The 19,351-nt window shown below is 37.2% G+C and overlaps 1 protein-coding gene across 3 annotated transcripts in view; it reads left to right on the top strand.

Moving 5' to 3' along the window:
- Window positions 1–18,273, top strand: part of LOC140847800 (neuroepithelial cell-transforming gene 1 protein-like) — a 77,721-nt gene extending 59,448 nt beyond the window's left edge. For 2 of the 3 annotated variants that reach the window (XM_073229154.1, XM_073229153.1), the window contains 8 exons: window positions 7,715–7,882; window positions 8,272–8,334; window positions 8,664–8,760; window positions 8,899–8,975; window positions 9,684–9,941; window positions 10,384–10,554; window positions 11,519–11,705; window positions 12,836–18,273. In XM_073229154.1, coding sequence (XP_073085255.1) covers window positions 8,284–8,334; window positions 8,664–8,760; window positions 8,899–8,975; window positions 9,684–9,941; window positions 10,384–10,554; window positions 11,519–11,705; window positions 12,836–13,218 — 1,224 coding nt within the window. In that variant the 5' untranslated portion in view covers window positions 7,715–7,882; window positions 8,272–8,283 and the 3' untranslated portion in view covers window positions 13,219–18,273. The remainder of the gene's footprint in view (window positions 1–7,714; window positions 7,883–8,271; window positions 8,335–8,663; window positions 8,761–8,898; window positions 8,976–9,683; window positions 9,942–10,383; window positions 10,555–11,518; window positions 11,706–12,835) is intronic. The other variant, XM_073229155.1, reaches the window with a different exon arrangement.
- The last annotated feature ends 1,078 nt before the right edge of the window (window positions 18,274–19,351 follow it).

Here is a 19,351-nt window from a genome sequence, read left to right as displayed (position 1 = left end):
GTGCCAAGCAGAATAATGACCTCTGCATCTCTACCTGCAAAGTATTTGCAGTGCTATCAGTTTTCTACAGTTAAAATCTTACAGATGTAACCCTTATGGTTGTAAAAAAAAAAAACCTAATCAATAAGAAACAGTGAATCAAATAAAAGGTACTGGCCCTAGAAAATGAGGTAATCCATTGCAAAGCATTCTGGCATCCTTTTTGTCTGATTTCAGGTTCTGGATATTTCTAATTATTTCCTTAACTTTATCACCTTTCTCACATATGCTCTTTCATAGCTAATTTTAGAACACACAGTTTTTTTTGTGAACATGTTTTTCTATTCTTTATTTTTCTTTGTAGGTATGTTATTTTTTTCCCTATACCTTTCTTTTTATGAAAACCTTGTAGATTTCACTGTTCTTTTTTTCTTTTGCTCATTATTTTGTAAAATTAGTTTTAGGAAGGAGGACTGACTTGATATATAAATCTTAGGACAGGTGTTATATTGTATTATAAACTAATATCAAAAGACTCAAATTGCTAAAATCAGAAATGCAAATGGACATATTAATACCAATTTACAGAAATAAAAAGTATTAGACAGTACTGTGAACAGTTTTATACTAGCAGATTAGATAATTTAGCTGAAGTGAACAAATTCCTAGAAATGCACAACCTGCCAAAACTGAATCATGGAGAAAATCTGAATGTACCTAGAACTAGTAAAGGGATTGGATACATAATCAAAACCATTCGCAAAACAACAAAAAGACCTTAAGCAGATGGTTTCACTGGTGAAGTCTACCAAATACTTAAAGAAGAATTAACACCACTCCTCAAATTCTCCCAAAAACTTGTAGATGAAGAGCATTTCTTAACTCATTCTATGAGGACAACATTACCCAGACACCAAAGCCAAACAAAGATACTACAAGAAAAGAAAACTATAAGCCAATATCTCTTCTGAGCATATGTACAAAAGTTTTCAACAAAATACTGGTAAAATAGTTGCAGCAACATATTAAGCAGGATTATATACAGTGACCAAGTAAGGTTTATTCCTGGCATGCAAAGATGGCTCAACAAATGAAATCCAGTCAATGTAATAACACCACATTAACAGAATTAAGGAAGGGAGGGGGAAATGGTTATTTCAATTGATGCAGAAAAAGCAATAAACAAAAATCAAAATATCCTTTCATGATTAAAAATATCTAACAAACTTGGAACAGAGAGAAAATTCCTCATGGATAAACAAGAGGTGGTATATACATACATTGGAATATTATTCAGCCTTAAAAAGGAATAAGATTCTGATACAAGTAACAACATGGATGAACCTTGAAAACATTACACTAAGTGCAGTAAGCCGGACACAAAAGGAAAAACATGATTCATCTTATATGAACTTCTTAGAATAGTCAAATCCATAGAGACAGAAAGTAGAATGGTGGTTACAAGGGAGTGAGTGGTGGTAAGGGAAGATGGGGAGCAATGGGCACAGAGTTTCAGTTTTGAGAAGATGTCAAAAATTCTGGAGAAGAGTAGTGGATATACTTGGATGACAATGTGCACATACTTAATACCTCTGATCCCTACAGTATTGTACCCTTTAAAATGGTCACTTATATGTTACATGTGTTTCCTCACAATTTTATTTTTATTTTTATTTTTATTTTGGTATCATTAATCTACAATTAGATGAAGAACATTGTTTTCTTGGCTCCTCCCTTCAACAAGTTGCCCCGACATACCTCTTCACAGTCACTGTCCATTCGCATAGCAAGATTCTGTAAAATCACTACTTGTCTTCTCTGTGTTGTAGAGCCCGCCACGTACCCATGCCACATTATACATGCTAATTGTATGGCCCCCTTACTTTTTCTCCACCTTTATCCCTCCCTTCCCACCCATCCTCCCCAGTCCCTTTCCCTTTTGTAACTGTTAGTCCATTCGTGGGTTCTGTGATTCTGCTGCTATTTTGTTCCTTCAGTTTTTCTTTGATCTTATACTCCACGTATGAGTGAAATCATTTGGTACTTGTCTTTCCTCACCTGGCTTATTTCACTGAGCATAATACCCTCTAGCTCCATCCATGTTGTTGCAAATGGTAGGATTTTCTTCTTATGACTGAATAATATTCCATTGTGTATATGTACCACCTCTTTATTCATTCATGTACTGATGGACACTTAGGTTGCTTCCATTTCTTGGCTATTGTAAATAGTGCTTTGATAAACATAGGGGTGCATCTTTTTCAAACTAGGCTGCTGCATTCTTGGTTAAATTCCTAGAAGTGGAATTCCTGGGTCAAATGCTATTTCTATTTTGAGCTTTTTGAGGAACCTCCATACTGCTTTCCACAATGGTTGAACTAACTTACATTCCCACCAGCAGTGTAGGAGGGTTCCCCTTTCTCCACAACCTCGCCAACATGTGTTGTTGTTTATCTTTTGGATGATGGCGATCCTTACTGGTGTGAGCTGATACCTTATTGTGGTTTCAGTTTGCATTTCTCTGATGACTAGCGATGTGGAGCATCTTTTCATATCTGTTGGCCATCTGAATTTCTTCTTTGGAAAAGTGTCTGTTCAGCTCCTCTGCCCATTTTTTAATTGGATTACTTGCTTTTAGTTTGTTGAGGTGTCTGAGCTTTTTATATATTTTGGATGTCAACCCTTTATCGGATCTGTCATTTAAGAATATATTCTCCCATACTGTAGGACACCTTTTTGTTCTATTGATGGTGTCCTTTGCTGTACAGAAGCTTTTCAGCTTGTTATAGTTCCACTTCTTCATTTTTGCTTCTGTTTTTCTTGCCCAGGGAGATATGTTCATGAAGAAGTCACTCATGTCTATGTCTCAGAGATTTTTGCCTACGTTTTTTTCTAAGAGTTTTATGGTTTCATGACTTACATTCAGATCTTTGATCCATTTTGAATTTACTTTTGTGTATGGGGTTAGACAGTGATCCAGTTTCATTCTCTTACATGTAGCTGTCCGGTTTTGTCAGCACCATCTGTTAAAGAGGCTGTTATTTCCCCATTGCATGTCCATGGCTCCTTTATCGTATAGTAATTGACCGTGTATGTTTGGGTTAATGTCTGGAGTCTCTATTCTGTTCCACTGGTCTGTGGCTCTGTTCTTTTGCCAGTGCCAAACTGTCTTGATTACTGTGGCTTTGTAGTAGAGCTTGAAGTTGGGGAACGAGATCTCCCCCACTTTATTATTCCTTCTCAGGATTGCTTTGGCTATTTGGGGTCTTTGGTGTTTCCATATGAATTTTTGAACTATTTGTTCCAGTTCGTTAAAAAATGTTGTTGGTAATTTGATAGGGATTGCATCAAATCTGTATATTCCTTTGGGCAGGATGGCCATTTTGACAATAGTAATTCTTCCTATCCAAGAGCATCGGATGAGTTTCCATTTGCTAGTGTCCTCTTTAATTTCTCTTAAGAGTGTCTTAATATTTTTCAGGGTATAGGTCTTTCACTACCTTTGTTAGGTTTATTCCTAGGTATTTCATTCTTTTTGATGCAATTGTGAATAGAATTCTTTTACTGATTTCTCTTTTTATTACTTCATTGTTAGTGTACAGGAGAGCCACAGATTTGTGTGTGTTAAATTTGTATCCTGCAACTTTGCTGTATTCCGATACCAGTTCTAGTTGTTTTGGACTGGAGTCTTTAGGGTTTTTTATGTACAGTATCATGTCATCTGCAAATAGTTTAACTTCTTTACCAATTTGGATTGGTTGCATTTCTTTGTTTTGTCTAATTGCCGTGGCTAGGACCTCCAGTACTATGTTGAATAAGTGTGGGGAGAGTGGGCATCCCTGTCTTCCCAGTCTCAGAGTAAAAGCTTTCAGCTTCTCGCTCTTCAGTATGATGTTGGCTGTGAGCTTGTCATGTATGGCCTTTTTTATGTTGAGGAATTTGCCCTGTATACCCATTATGCTGAGAGTTTTTATCATGAATGGATGTTGAATTTTGTCGAATGCTTTTTCAGCGTCTATGGAGATGATCGTGTGGTTTTTGTCTTTCTTTTTGTCTATGTTGTGGATGAGGTTGATGGATTTTCGAATGTTCTACCATCCTTGCATCCCTGGGATGAATCCCTCTTGGTCATGGTGTATGATCCTTTTGATGTATTTTTTATTTCAGTTTGTTAATATTTTGTTGCGTATTTTTCATGTATGTTCATCAGGGATATTGGTCTGTAATTTTCTTTTTTGGTGGGGTCTTTGCCTGGTTTTGGTATTAGGGTGATGTTGGCTTCATAGAATGAGTTTGGGAGTATTCTCTCCTCTTCTATTTTTTGGAAAACTTTAAGGAGAATGGGTATTATGTCTTCTCTGTATGTCTGATAAAATTCCGAGGTAAATCCATCTGACCAGGGGGTTTTGTTCCTGGGTAGTTTTTTGATTACCGCTTCAATTTCTTTGCTGGTAATTTGTTTGTTTAGGTTTTGTGTTTCTTCCTTGGTCAGTCTTGGAAGGTTGTATTTTTCTAAGAAGTTGTCCATTTCTTCTAGGTTTTTCAGCTTGTTAGCAGATAGGTTTTCTTCGTATTCCCTAATAATTCTTTTAATTTCTGTGGGGTCCATAGTGATTTTTCCTTTCTCATTTCTGATTCTGTTCACATGTGTTGATTCTCTTTTCCTCTTAATAAGTTTGGCTAGAGGCTTATCTATTTTATTTTCTCAAAGAACCAGCTCTTGGTTTCATTGATTTTTTTCTGTTGTTTTATTCTTCTCAATTTTATTTCTTCTCTGAGCTTTATTATGTCCCTCCTTCTGCTGATTTTAGGCCTCATTTGTTCTTTTTCCAATTTTGATAATTGTGTCATTAGACTATTCATTTCAGATTTGTTCTTCCTTCCTTAAATATGCCTGAGATGTTATATACTTTCCTCTTAAGACTGCTTTCGCTGCGTCCCACAGAAGTTGGGGCTTTGTGTTGTTGTTGTCATTTGTTTCCTTATATTGCTTTAATCTCTTTTAATTTCGTTGTTGATCCATTGATTATTTAGGAGCATATTGTTAAGCCTCCATGTGTTTGTGAGCCTTTTTGCTTTCTTTGCACAATTTAGTTCTGGTTTTATACCTTTGTGGTTTGAAAAGTTGGTTGGTAGGATTTCAATCTTTTGGAATTTACTGAGGCTCTTTTTGTGGCCTAGTATGTTGTCTATTCTGGAGAATGTTCCATGTGCACTTGAGAAGAATGTGTATCCTGTTGCATTTGGATGTAGAGTTCTATAGATGTCTGTTAGGTCTATCTGTTCTAGTGTGTTGTTCAGTGCCTCTGTGTCCTTACTTATTTTCTGTCTTGTGGATCTATCCTTTGGAGTTAGTGGTGTGTTGAAGTCTCCTGAATTGAACGCATTGCATTCTATTTCCTCCTTCAATTCTGTTAGTACTGTTTCGCATATGCTAATGCTCCTGTGTTAGGTTCATATAAATGTTTATAATGGTTATATACTCTTCATGGACTGAGCCCTTTATCACTATGTAATGTCCTTTATCTCTTGTTAGTTTCTTTGTTTTGAAGTCTATTTTGTCTGATACTAGTATTGCAACAGCTGCTTTTTTCTCCCTGTTGTTTGCATGAAATATCTTTTTCCATCCCTTGACTTTTAATCTGTGCATGTCTTTGGGTTTGAGGTGAGTCTCTTGTAAGCAGCATATAGATGGGTCTTGCTTTCTTATCCATTCTATTGCTCTGTGTGTTTTGATTGGTGCATTCAGTCCATTTACATTTAGGGTGATTATTGAAAGATATGTACTTATTACCATTGCAGACTTTAAGTTTGTGATTACAAAAGGTTCAAGGTTAGCTTCTTTACTATCTTACTGTCTAACTTAACTTGCTTATTGAGTTATTGTATACACTGTGTGGTGAGTCTTTATTTCTCTCCCTTCTTATTCCTCCTCCTTCATTCTTCATATGTTGGGTGCTTTGTTCTGTGCTCTTTTTAGGAGTGTTCCCATCTAGTACAGTCCCTCTAAGATACCCTATAGAGGTGGTTTGTGGGAGGCAAATTCCCTCAACTTTTGCTTGTCTGGGAATCGCTTAATCCCTCCTTCATATTTATAGGATAATCATGCTGGATACAGTATCCTTGGTTCAATGCCCTTCTGTTTCATTGCATTAAATATATCATGCCATTCTCTTCTGGCCTGTAAGGTTTCTGTTAAGAAGTCTGATGATAGCCTGATGGGTTTTCCTTTGTATGTGATCATTTCTCTCTCTCTGGCTGCTTTTAATATTCAGTCCTTGTCTTTGATCTTTGCCATTTTAATTATTATATATCTTGTTGTTGTCCTCCTTAAATCCCTTGTGTTGGGAGATCTGTGGGCTTCCATGGTCTGAGAGACTATTTCCACCCCCAGTTTGGGGAAGTTTTCAGCAATTATTTCTTCAAAGACACTTTCTATCCCTTTTTCTCTCTTTTTCTGGTATTCCTATGATGCGAATATTGTTCTGTTTCAATTGGTCACACAGTTCTCTTAATATTCTTTCATTCTTGGAGATCCTTTTATCTGTCTCTGTGTCAGCTTGTCTACGTTCCTGTTCTCTGATTTCTAGTCCATTAATGGTCTCTTGCATCTCGTCCATTCTGCTTTGAAGTGTTTCCAGAGATTGTTTTATTTCTGTATTCTCCGTCCTTAGTTCTTGCGTATTTCTCTGCAAGTCCATCAGCATGGTTATGACTTTTGTTTTGAATTCTTTTTCAGGAAGATTGGTTAAATTTATCTCCCCAGATTCCTTCTCAGGAGAGGATGTGGAAGATGTCTGGGTTAGCCTGTTCTGGATCAAACCTTTTTTGCATTTCATGTTGATAGATGCAGTGGTATGCTATTGACTCGTCTGTCAGCTGGAATTCCACTTGCTTCTGGCCTTTCTTTACTGCGACAACGGTGACCCCTAGCAGCTTGTGTTGGGCAGTTGCGTGTAGACTGGGTCTCTGTTTCTTGCCCCGCCGCTATGGAGGGAGCTCCCTTTCTGTGGGTGTGGCCAGCCTCAGGGCGCTGCTCTGCTATGGCGGGGCTCCTCCGGAGGGGGTATGAATGGGGGGCTGTTTATCGCCATGTGGGGTCTCAGAGCTGCTACCCAGGGGGTTAGGGTGCCTGCAGTTCCCTGGAATTCCGAGCTGCTGGGCTAAGTATCCTGGGACACTTCCGTCCAGCGGTGGGGTCCCTGTCCCTTTAAGACTTTCAGAAAGCACTCGCTTTTCTTTGTCCCAGGGTTGCCGGCAGCAGGGACCTGCTCACAGGTCTTACTGTCCTGTTTCTCTAGTGTCCAGCACCCCATGCACTGTGTGTCTGCACTCTGGGTGCAGATGGCTAGGGCTGGGTGTTTAGCAGTCCTGGGCTCCCTCTTCCTCGCAGCTCCGACTCCTCTTCTCCCGCCGGGAGCTGGGGTGAGGGGCGCTTGGGACCCACCGGGCCGGGGCATGTATCTTACCCCCTTCATGAGGCACTGAGTTCTCATGGGTGTGGATGTGGTCTGGCTGTTGTCCTGTATCTTCTGGTCTCTGTTTGAGGGATAACTGTATTTGTTTGATTTTCAAAAATATATATTTTTTTGGGAGGAAATTCTCACTGTCCTACTCATGTCGCAATCTTGGGCCCGTCTCTATCTTGTCTATTTTTTTTTAAGAAAAAAATGAATAATTACTGTGTCCTCCAAAGCTTTTCTCTTTTGTTCACCTCTTTTATTCTTCTGTTAAGCCATTTACTCATCATGGTGACAGCAGATCCCCAGCTTCTGCCCAAAAGTCATCACGCAGGTCAACAGTCCCAACACCTGCCAAAAGGAGAAGTAGCGTCCTGTGGTCAGAGACGTTAGGCGTCAACATTAGAGAGTCTTTAACTGCCAAAGAAATCAAACGTCAGGAGGTAAGCTGCCATTCAGTAGCGAGAGCATATATATTGGCTTATACTAGAAAAAAAAGTACCTGTTTTTTTAAATAGGTGTTTTGCCAGAAGATTAGCAAACTAATGCCTAAGGCAAAATCAACTTGCAATTTTGTATTTGACAGTAATTCTTAATACATGCTAAGCAACACTTTGTGATTGGTGGGGGTCTCTTGATGGGGTAAATTCATAATACATAGGGCACTATATAAAACATTGAGACTCCATTCTGAATTTGAGTTTTCAGACTGAGACACTTTAAAAAGGACTGTTTGAACATCAGTTAAATAATGGTGAACATCAATTGTACATAATTTTCCTTTCTCAGAGGAATGGATGGTAACTTATGATGTTTGCTTCATTTTTTTTAGGCAATATATGAAATGTCCCGAGGTGAACAGGACTTAATTGAAGATCTCAAACTTGCAAGAAAGGTCAGTGTATAATTTTTTGTCATACACTCTGGTTTTTAGAAATTATATTTAACAAATTCTGACATAGTTTTCTTTTTAGAAGCAGCAAATATCTACTAGTGAATACTTTTTTTTACATGAGCTTTATTAGACACATCTTCAAATATGAATGTCAGTGAGAGAGTCTTTTAGCGGGATTAGCAAACATATACTTTAATTTCTTCTATTTTTTACAGTAGAATCCACAGTAGCTTTTGTACAGTTACTCAAACTTGCATTCAAGTACAGATCTCTCATAATGTCTTCTTTGCTTGATCTCTCTGTGTGACGCATTTCTCCCCCTCTGGTAGGCCTACCATGACCCCATGTTAAAGTTGTCTATCATGTCAGAAGAGGAACTCACACATATATTTGGTGACGTGGATGCTTACATACCTTTGCATGAAGGTGAGATATGCTACATAATTTTCTTTAGAATCTTGAACAGCAGGAATAAAAGGAAGTTTAAATCTAAACTTCTAATTTAGTGCTGCATTATTTCTACAATAAACCTCTTCTTGGTGTTTCTGCTTTTTTATGCTTCAGATTTGTTGGCAAGTATAGGAGAAGCAACCAAGCCTGATGGGATAGTGGAGCAGATTGGTCACATTCTTGTGAACTGGGTATGTAGTATTTTACTCCAGATAGTTTTTCACAAGTACATGCCACACTTGTCATTGTAGTGAATATCAGAACCACTGGATCCAGGAACTGGATTATAGAAACAGATCAACAACACATTAGAATTGAACAGATTTTTGTAGCTATTAAGAACTTACAGTCTATGTTTAAAAACATACTTGATGAATGATAGAGTTTTGTTTTAAAAATATGTTCCTCCTTGCACAGAGTTTTCACATTATATGCTGTTAATTTTCTGTTTCATTTTTTCAGTTAATATTTGAGTGCCTGCCAGATGCTTGGCACTATTGTGGGAGGGATCACTGGGAATTGAGAGATAAAAGGCAGTCTCTCCATGACTAATCTAGTGAGGGATAGTCAAGTAAAGAAACAGTCTGAAGGTTGGTGATGAAAGTGATACAGGAAGGCTATGGTGTCCTGGGACTAGAAAAGACTAGCATCTAACTAGTTGGGGAAAGTAAAAGTCATGAGTGTTTGGCTGAATTTAGCTACATTAGGGAAATTAGAAAAGGGTGTTTGGTGTTGGCCCAGAATACTCTACTCCCCCTAATATCACCTGCAGGACAATGCTCACAGCTTGTCAGCTTTCCAGAACAGCTGTGAGCTTTACGTTTCATGTTCACAAGCTTACTAATGGACTGACGATAGCAGGAACTTACCATACTTTGTTTTCTCGTGTCACTCTTCAGTTGCCAGGCTTGAATGCCTACGAAGGCTACTGTGGTAACCAGCTGGCAGCCAAAGCTCTTCTTGACCAAAAGAAACAGGATCCAGGAGTCCAGGACTTTCTCCAGCGATGTCTTGAGTCTCCCTTCAGCAGAAAACTAGATCTGTGGAGCTTCCTTGATAAACCCCGAAGTCGCCTAGTCAAATACCCTTTATTGTTAAAAGAAATTCTTAGACATACTCCAGAAGACCACCCTGATGTTCAGCTTTTGCAGGAAGCTGTAAGTACTCCAACTAATGATTCTTGTGTTTTTCAAATTTGTACATTAGCTTGTCTTAGAAAGTTATGCAATGCTACTCCCAATTATGCATAGTGACTCAGCATCGGGAGGTGTTTGGTGGATGTTTTAAGCACCCCATATGCTCGTGCACCACACACTGAGTAATAAAGAGGCAGGACGCAATCTGTATTTATATTCTAATCAAAAGACTGGATTCTGGTCTTACCATTTCCACTAGCTAACTGGAGAACTTTGGGCAAATTACCTATTTAGGCTGAAACTGTTTCTTCATCTGTAAAATGAAGGGACTGACTGAATTAACTAATTTCAAGAGTCCCTTCAAGCTTTAAAATTCTATCATTTTGATGTGGTGTTTTAGCCCTGTAGGGACACTGACTACATTACTCTGAAAAGACTCCATCAGTTTTTTGATAATTTTTAGATATTGATAATACAAGGAGTTCTCTCCGAAATCAACTTGAAGAAAGGAGAGTCAGAATGTCAGTATTACATCGACAGACTGGAGTATCTGAATGAAAGGCAGAAGGATCCTCGAATTGAAGCAAGCAAAGTATTGCTTTGCCACGGGGAGCTGAAGAATAAAAATGGACGTGTAAGTGTATCTTAGAACTAAGAGGAAATGAGCCATTGCTTCCCTTTCCCACCCAGTTTGTTTCCAAATAGATTATGAAGTAGGTTGTAAAATGGACTCATCAAATAGTGAAAGGTTACTGGTTTTTGTTCTTTGTTACCAGTTTTTATACCAGTTTTCATAATGCACACATTTGGTTTCTGTCTTTACAGAATAACTTAAATGTCTCTGGAGAATCAATAATATTTTATTTTTTAGTTTTGGAGCATAAATCAATTAGGCTAGCAGTTTTTCTGAATAAATTGTTAGTTCCATGTTTCATAAAAAAATAACATATCCTTCAGAAGATTTTTCTGAAGAGTTGATAGTGATGGAAGTAGTTTTAGCATTACTAACCAGATTTCTGCAGCAGACTAACTGGAAACAAACTTACTTTTGGAATTTTAATTGAAAAATTACCTGCCAGAGCTGAGTATAAGCATGAGTGGTGTTTTTTGTTTCATTATTTGCTTTTCAGAAGCACGATTAATAAGTTGAGGTTCTTTTGTGAAAAAGGTGAAATCTGATGTCTCTGATTTATATTGTGAGTCCCAGCTGTTCTTTAAAGACTGAAATTTGTGTGGGGCAAAGTAGAACCATTAACATTTATACCAGCTTGCATTGTTTAAATCCTTACTTTGTTAGAAGACTTTGGTATACAATCCTGGTCTTTCCAGGCATGTTCCTACTGATAGGTCTTTGTGGGGTGCAGTGATTACTCAGCTGCTACCTCATCTACTGTTATATACCAATAAAAAGTTTTTATAGTCTGAGATTAGACAGGCTCTCCAAGCAGAGCATGCATCGCCTTCGAATCCTCCTCTTTCTGAGGTCATGTATAAGGGGAATCTCAAATAAATGTGATGAAATCAGTCATGTCTAAATTCCAATCACTTAAAATCACAGGGTTCCACATTTAGGAAGTATTTGTTTCTCATTTCTGCAGAAATTTTACGTTTTCCTGTTTCAAGACATCTTGGTTTTGACTCGTCCTGTTACACGAAATGAGCGTCACTCTTATGAAGTTTACCGACGACCAATCCCCATCCAAGAGCTGGTCTTGGAAGACCTGCAGGATGGAGATGTGAGAGTGGGTGGGTCCTTTCAAGGGGCTTTTGGCAGCTCACATAAAGGTAAAAATACAAATTGTAAAATTGTTTCAATTAACAAACTCAGAACCTAAGTGAATTTAGTTTTAATCTTTAAAAATTCTGTCTCAGATTAATATATAAGATACATTTAAGTATTCACACAATTCAACTCCCCACACCAAAATCTGATTTAAAAAATGAGATCCCGAATGGAAATTTTCTGAAGATGTACAGATGGCCAACAGACACATGAAAAGATGTTCCGCATCACTAATCATCAGGGATGTGCAAATCAAAACCACAATGAGATATCACTTTACACTAGTAAGAGTGACTAGTATTAAAAAACAAACAAATAACAAGTATGGGCAAGATTGTGGTGCACTGCTGGTGAGAATGTAAATTGGTGCAGCCTCTGTGGAAACAGCGTGGAGGCTCCTCAAACAGTTAGAGAGGAATACCATATTATCCAGTAACTCCACTTCTGAATACTTACCTGAAGAAAACAAACACTAATTCAAACAGATATATGTACCTTTATATTAACTGCAGCACTATTTACAATAGCCAAAATATGTGTCCATCAATAGATGAATGAATGAGGAAGATGTGGATACATGTGCAATAACTCAGCCATAGAAAAGAATTAAATCTTGCCATTTGTGACAGCATGGATGGACCCAGAGGATATTGTACTAAGTGAAAAAAGAGAAAAACAAATACCATATGATTTCACTTCCATCATGCAGCATCTGAAAAACAGACAAAACAGAAATAGGCTCATTCAGACAAAGAATAGGTGGTTGCCATGGTGGGGTGGGGTATTAGGCAAAATAGGTGAAGGGGATAAAGAGGTGCAAACTTCCAGTTACAAATTAGTCACAAACTGAAGGTACAGCATAGGGAAAATAAAAAAGAATTCTGTCTCCACACAAAAAATTACAAATGAAAGGATTCCATTGTCCTATAGTGCTGCTGTCATCAAGTTGTGCTCTGACACCAGTAGGTGCATTTAATATATAATGTCCCAAGGCTTTATTTAATGCATCCACCTAACAAGTGTACATGTGTAGAAATTCCAGCACCCATACCAAGATTATATGACCACTTTATCTACACAAACTGTTTTTAAGTCTGATTTCCTTTCTTTTTTCCAATTTTTCTTTTCCTAGCTAAAAATATCTTTAGAGTTGGCTTTCAAGACCCCTCTCCCGGCCAGTCTCACACTCTGCAAGCCAATGATGTGTTCCACAAGCAGCAGTGGATCAACTGTATTCGAGCCGCCATAGCCCCTTTCCAGCAGGCCACCTGTCTTGCCGAGCTGCAGGGTTTGCCCGAGCTCCATGAGGAGTGCGTGGAGAACAACCCCTCCGCTGGGAATGTCGAAACCCAGAGAAGGGCATCTACAGCATCCAGTGTGACTCAGGTCGAAGTTGATGGGGACGCTTCAGCGTGTCTCCCCTGCGTGCACCACAGACGACATGAAGAGTGTCAGAGCGCACTGAGCACAGCCTGGCTTCCCAAAGCCAAGGGACAAATCTCCATTGGGTGTTGAATGGAAAGAGACTTCAGTATAAAGGAAGTTCTATGTATTACTGGTGCAGAGCCTGTTTATTTATAAATGTATACAGTTTGGGTTTTCTTGTAATGTGAGCATGGGAGCATTGCAGGGTTACTTAACACTAGTATTCACATTTTCTGTTTTTGGTTCTTTTTCTTTTTTTTTTAATGGCAGCTAAAGATATATATACAGATTACTGTTAAAACTGCAGCCTTCTTTTTTAAGATATATCCTCATAATTTGGAACATGTAAGCCTGGTTTTTTTAATTAAATGAAATATTTATGGAATTGGTTTCTTCTTCATTCTAAATTCATTAGGACTTTCCAATACCTACCTGTTGTGATATTTACAATATCTACCAAACCTTAAAATTTTTCAAATAGTGGGATTTTACCAGTGTTTCTTTGATAAACTACGTGTGCAGAATTTGAAATTCTAACATTGTCTCCTAAAATCTACACATAATACAGGTGTGTAATACATTAGAATTTATACTGAAACATAAGTTCCTTTTGAAACAAAGTATAAAACTTTATACAGATATTCCATTTTATGAACTGGAATACTTTATATTAGTTTTTTTTCTCTACACCTTCCTCATTTTCATTCACTTAACCTGCCAATTATTTAATTGTTTTTTCTTATAATGTAGTTTTTGGTATTTGCTTTATTTATTTATTTTTTACTTTGACACCTTTACAGATTGGTAGCCTTTATTTTTCCACCTTGATAAAAATGTGTACATATGTGCATATATAGATATATATATATGTTTTTAAAATCATACTAGCTTTATCAGTGGAAACCAAGCCATACTGTTTTTGAGCTAATTAAGAAAACTGCGATTTTTCCAGTGTAGCATTGCAAGGTGGTGAACACACATGAACTGACTCAGTGTATTCTGGACTTCTGAAAGAATACCACCTTAAGGGTTTTGTTGAGAGCTTTAGTGTTGTCTGAAAAGCAAGAGGGCAGGCAGTTGGCTGCTAATACATTAAAAAGAGGGAAAAAGAGAGTAGTTTGGTCTTAAGGTAAAAATATCTGGTCGTGCTAGAAAATGCAAGAAGGTAGTAAAAGCTAAACTTGAAGGTATAGAGTAAGTTATCGAAGGCTTGGGGAAAGTGAATTTTATTTGTTGGTTTATAATACCTGGAAATAATGAGTTTGAAAAGAAGCAGGTGTGTTGAAAATCTGACCATATTATATCAATTTTTGTGGATTTATTCATGAGGTAAAAAGTAATGAATCTTTTACTCTAAATTATTTCTTTTCAAATGAGATCATAGTCTTTAAGTGGAGGACTAAATGCTCTGTGTCACAGCAGATGTATAATGTCAATGATCATTCAAGGAAATGTTGACTATTCTGTGAATTGTATTTGGCCAGGGCAAGTGAAAATGGAGAAAGATTGTAAATAGATCAATCCAAATGACTTCTTTTTATTTTATTTATTTATTTATTTATTTATTTGTTCATTTGTTTATATTTTTGTTATCATTAATGTACAGTTACATGAAGAACACTATGTTTACCAGGCTACCACTCTCATCATATCCCCCCCACACACCCCACTACAGTCACTGTCCATCAGCGTAGCAAGTTGCTATATAAACACCACCTGTCTTCTCTGCATTGAACAGCCCTCCCTGTACCCCCCACAACACTATACATGCTAATCGTAATGCCCCCTTTCTTTTTCCCCACCCTTATTGCTCCCTTCCCACCCATTATCTGCAGTCCCTTTCCCTTTGGTAACTGTTAGTTCATTCTTGGGTTCTGTGTTTCTGCTGCTGTTTTGTTCCTTCAGTTTTTGCTTTGTTCTTATACTCCACATATGAGTGAAATCATTTGGTACTTGTCTTTCTCTGTCTGGCTTATTTCACTGAGCATAATACCCTCTAGCTCCATCCATGTTGTTGCAAATGGTAGGATTTGTTTTCTTCTTATGGCTGAATAATATTCCATTGTGTATATGTACCACCTCTTCTTTATCCATTCGTCTACTGGTGGACACTTAGGTTGCTTCCATTCCTTGGCTATTGTAAATAGTATTGTGATAAACATAGGGGTGCATATGTCTTTTTGAAACTGGGAAACTGCATTCTTAGGGTAAATTCCTAGGAGTGGAATTCCTGGGTCAAATGGTATTTCCATTTTTAGTTTTTTGAGGAACCTCCATACTGCTTTGCAGAATGGTTGAACTATTTTATATTCCTACCAGCAGTGCAGGATGTTTCCCCGTTTCTCCGTATTCTCGCCAGCATTTGTTGTTCCTATTCTTCGCTATGTTGGCCATCCTAACTGGTTGAGGTGATATCTCATTGTGATTTTAATTTGCATTTCCCTGATAATTAGCAGTGTGGAGTGTATTTTCACGTGGCTGTTGGCCATCTGAATTTCTTCTTTGGAGAATTGTGTGTTCATATCCTCAGCTCATTTTTTAATAGGTTTATTTGTGTTTTGGGTGTTGAGGTGTATGAGTCCTTCATATATTTTGGATGTTAGCCCCTTGTCATATATGTCATTTATAAATATATTCTTTCATACTGTAGGATGTCATTTTGTTCTGCTGTTAGTGTCCTTTGCTGTACAGAAGCTTTTTAGCATGATATAGTCCCATTTTTTTCATTTTTCATTTTGTTTCCCTTGCCCAAGGAGATGCGTTCAGATAAAAGTTGCTCTCTAAGAGTTTTATCATTTCATGACTTACATTCAGGTCTTTAATTCATTTTGAGTTAACTTTTGTGTATGAGGTTAAACAATAATCTAGTTTTATTCTCTTGCATATAGCTGTCCAGTTTTGCCAACACCGGCTGTTGAAGAGCTTGTCATTTCCCCATTGTATATCCATGGCTTCTTTATCATATATTAATTGGCCATATATGCTTGGGTTTATATCTAGGCTCTCTAGTCTGTTCCATTGGTTTATGGGTCTGTTCTTGTGCCAGTACCAAAGTGTCTTGATTACTGTGGCTCTGTAGTAGAACTTGAAGTTAGGGAGCGTAATTCCCCCTGCTTTATTCTTCCTTCTCAGGATTGCTTTGGCTACTCGGGATCTTTTGTGGTTCCATATGAATTTTAGAATTATTTGCTCTAGTTTGTTGAAGAATGCTGTTAGTATTTTGATAGCAAGTGCATTGAATTTGTAGACTGCTTTAGGCAGGATGGCCATTTTGACAATATTAATTCTTCCTATCCATGAGCACGGGATGTGTTTCCATTTATTGTTATCTTTAATTTCTCTCATGAGTATCTTGTAGTTTTCAGGGTATAGGTCTTTCACTTCCTTGGTTAGGTTTATTCCTATGTATTTTATTCTTTTTCATACAATTTTGAATGGTATTCTCTTCCTGATTTCTCTTTCTGCTAGTTCATCATAGGGAATGCAAGAGATTTCTGTGTATTCATTTTGTATCCCACAACTTTGCTGAATTCGGATATTAGATCTAGTAGTTTTGGAGTGGATTCTTTAGGGTTTTTTATGTACAGTATCATGTCATCTGCAAACAGGGAAAGTTTAACTTCTTCCTTGCCTGTCTGGATGCCTTTTATTTCTTTGTGTTGCCTGGTTGCTGTGGTTAGGACCTCCAGTACTATGTTGAGTAAAAGTGGGGAGAGTGGGGGAAGGTTTTTTACTAAGTAAAATAATTTTGCATTAATTTGAGTTGTGCTAAGTTGTATGTTTTACGGACTATGTCTAATTTATATTGGCATGTAGTTTCTTTTTGTATAATATCTTATGTTTGTGGGATGCGTAGTGATCCTACAGGATGTGTCTTTTTCATTCCTGACATTATTTGTACCTTTTTAAAAAGAAGTTAACCATTGTATTAGTCTTAAACAAACCCATTGTCTTCCTTGACAGTTCCTCTATTATATATGTTTTCTTTTCATTAAAATATGTTATCTTTATTATTTCCTTTCTTGTTTCTGTGGGCTGAATTTTCTGTTCTTTGTCTAATTTCTTGAAGTTGACAGTGCATCGTTTTTTCAGTCTCTTTTTCTATTGTATGCCTTTAGGGTTATACATTTCATGTAAGTGTGGTTTGCATATATAGCTTTTTGGTCATTGGGTTAATATTGTTTCTATAATTTCCTTTGTGATTTCTTCTTTGGCCCATAGGTACTTAGAAATTTACTTATTAATTTTTGAAGATTTTCTACTTAATCAGCTTAATTCCATTGGAACTGAAGAACATACTCCGTTATGATTTTGATTTTTTTGAAATATACTGAGACTTGCTTCATGACTCTGAATATGGCAATTTTGGAAAATGTTCTGTGTGTTTTTGAAGATCATATATATTCTGTAGTCATTAGGTGTAATGTTCTATATGCATATCCATCAAAAAAGGTTTATTCAGTGTTTAGATTGTTAGTATCCTTATTGATTTTTTTGACTGCTTGTTTTAACTATGAGAGAAATGTGTTAAAATCTTTCACTACAATCTATCAAACTGGATTTGAACATTTTGTATTTTTTGCTGTGTATGTTTTGAAGCTATATTACAAGATAGAAGCAAATGTAGAATTGTATCTTCTGGGTGTATGGGCATTTTTATTATTACGCAGTATTCTTCTTTAAGTGTAATGTTTTTTGTTCTAAAGTCTTATTTATCTGATAGCAATATAACTACCATAGCTTTCTTTTGATTTGTGTTTTCATGGTATATCTTGTTTTGTAGTCTTGCTTTTGATCTTTCTGTATTATACCTAAATTCATTTATTTAAGTAGTGTAATTTTTAAAAAATCCATCCCTGAAATATTTATCTTTTAATTGACATATTTAGTTAATGTACATTGAAGATAATAACTGATGTATCTGGGCCTAAAACTGCTATCTTACCATTTGCTTTTTATTTGTTCCTTCTATTCGATATTCTTTTTAGAATCTCTTTTGTCTTTGGATTATTTTCTGTATCCCAGATTAAGCTTTATTTCTCTTGTATTGGTTATCGTAGAGATTATAGTATGCATCCTTGTCTTATTAAAGTCTAATGTAAATTAATACATTTTCCTCATACTAAATAATTTGGAAGTCTTAGACCAGTGCTACTCAAAGTGTGGTTTTTGGTTCAGTCTGTGGTCTGTGATGGTTAATTTTATCTGTCAACCTTGTTAGGCCATAGTACCTAGATATTTTGTCCAACACTAGTCTAGATATCACTATAAAGGTATTTTAAAAATGATATTAAGAGCAGACTTCTGTAGCCTACTTATTTAAACTCAGTAGACCTTGATTAGAGCAGGTTATGTTCCACAAAGTGGGCGGCCTTCATCCAATCAGTTGAAGGCCTTGAGGAAGAGGGGTTTCTGCGTCCAGACTGCGTTCAGACTCCTGATGTACCATGAACTCTTCCCTGGGTCTCGAGCCAGCTGCCCAGCCTGTTGTGCGGATTTTCGACCTGCCAGCTTCCACAATCGTGTGAGCTGATCCCTTAAAGTAAATCTCTCTCTCTTTATATCCATCCTGTTGATTCTGTTTCTCTGGAGAATCCTGACTAATACAAGGCCCTACACCAGAACCTGGGGAGTTCACAAGGATTTCCTTCCTTGGCAGGTCCTAGATTCTCATTTTTGTCCCCTTGCCTTATAAGTTTGTTGAAAGTTTTGCTCCATTTCTGTGGCTCTCAGAAGGGAGATCTCCCTAGGGAAAAGGTGGTTGACAATGGTAGGCCCATTTCTCTGAGTTCCCTTCTTTTCTTGGTCTGTAATTATTCACTGCCCTGTTTGTTCTCTGTTGCCCTCAGACAGATTCAGAACTATTTTCTCAGCTTTTCTAATTGTTTCAGTGGGAGAGTTGGTCTGGTTTATGTAGTCCACTGTTACCGGAAGTGATTCCCCTGGCGTAAGTGGCTGTCTGTCCTTCTTGTTCAAAATGTACACAGGAAGTCTGAGACTTCTTTTGGATCAAGTCTTCTGTTTTGCTTTTATTTCATTAGAGGAGCTTTTGAAATATCCAAGGTAAGAAAACCTTGGATAAACAAATCTAGAACTCAGGAAGAGAGATCTCTGGAGAAAAATTTTGATATCAGCAGCATGTAGATAACATTAAAAATGATGAAATGAAGTCACCTAGGAGAGAGTCTAGATGGGGAAACGAATAGGAATTGGGAATGAACTT

Source organism: Manis javanica, chromosome 2 (genome assembly GCF_040802235.1).
Source record: "Manis javanica isolate MJ-LG chromosome 2, MJ_LKY, whole genome shotgun sequence".
Taxonomy (NCBI): Eukaryota; Metazoa; Chordata; class Mammalia; order Pholidota; family Manidae; genus Manis; species Manis javanica.
This window is presented reverse-complemented; position numbering and strand designations above follow the sequence as displayed.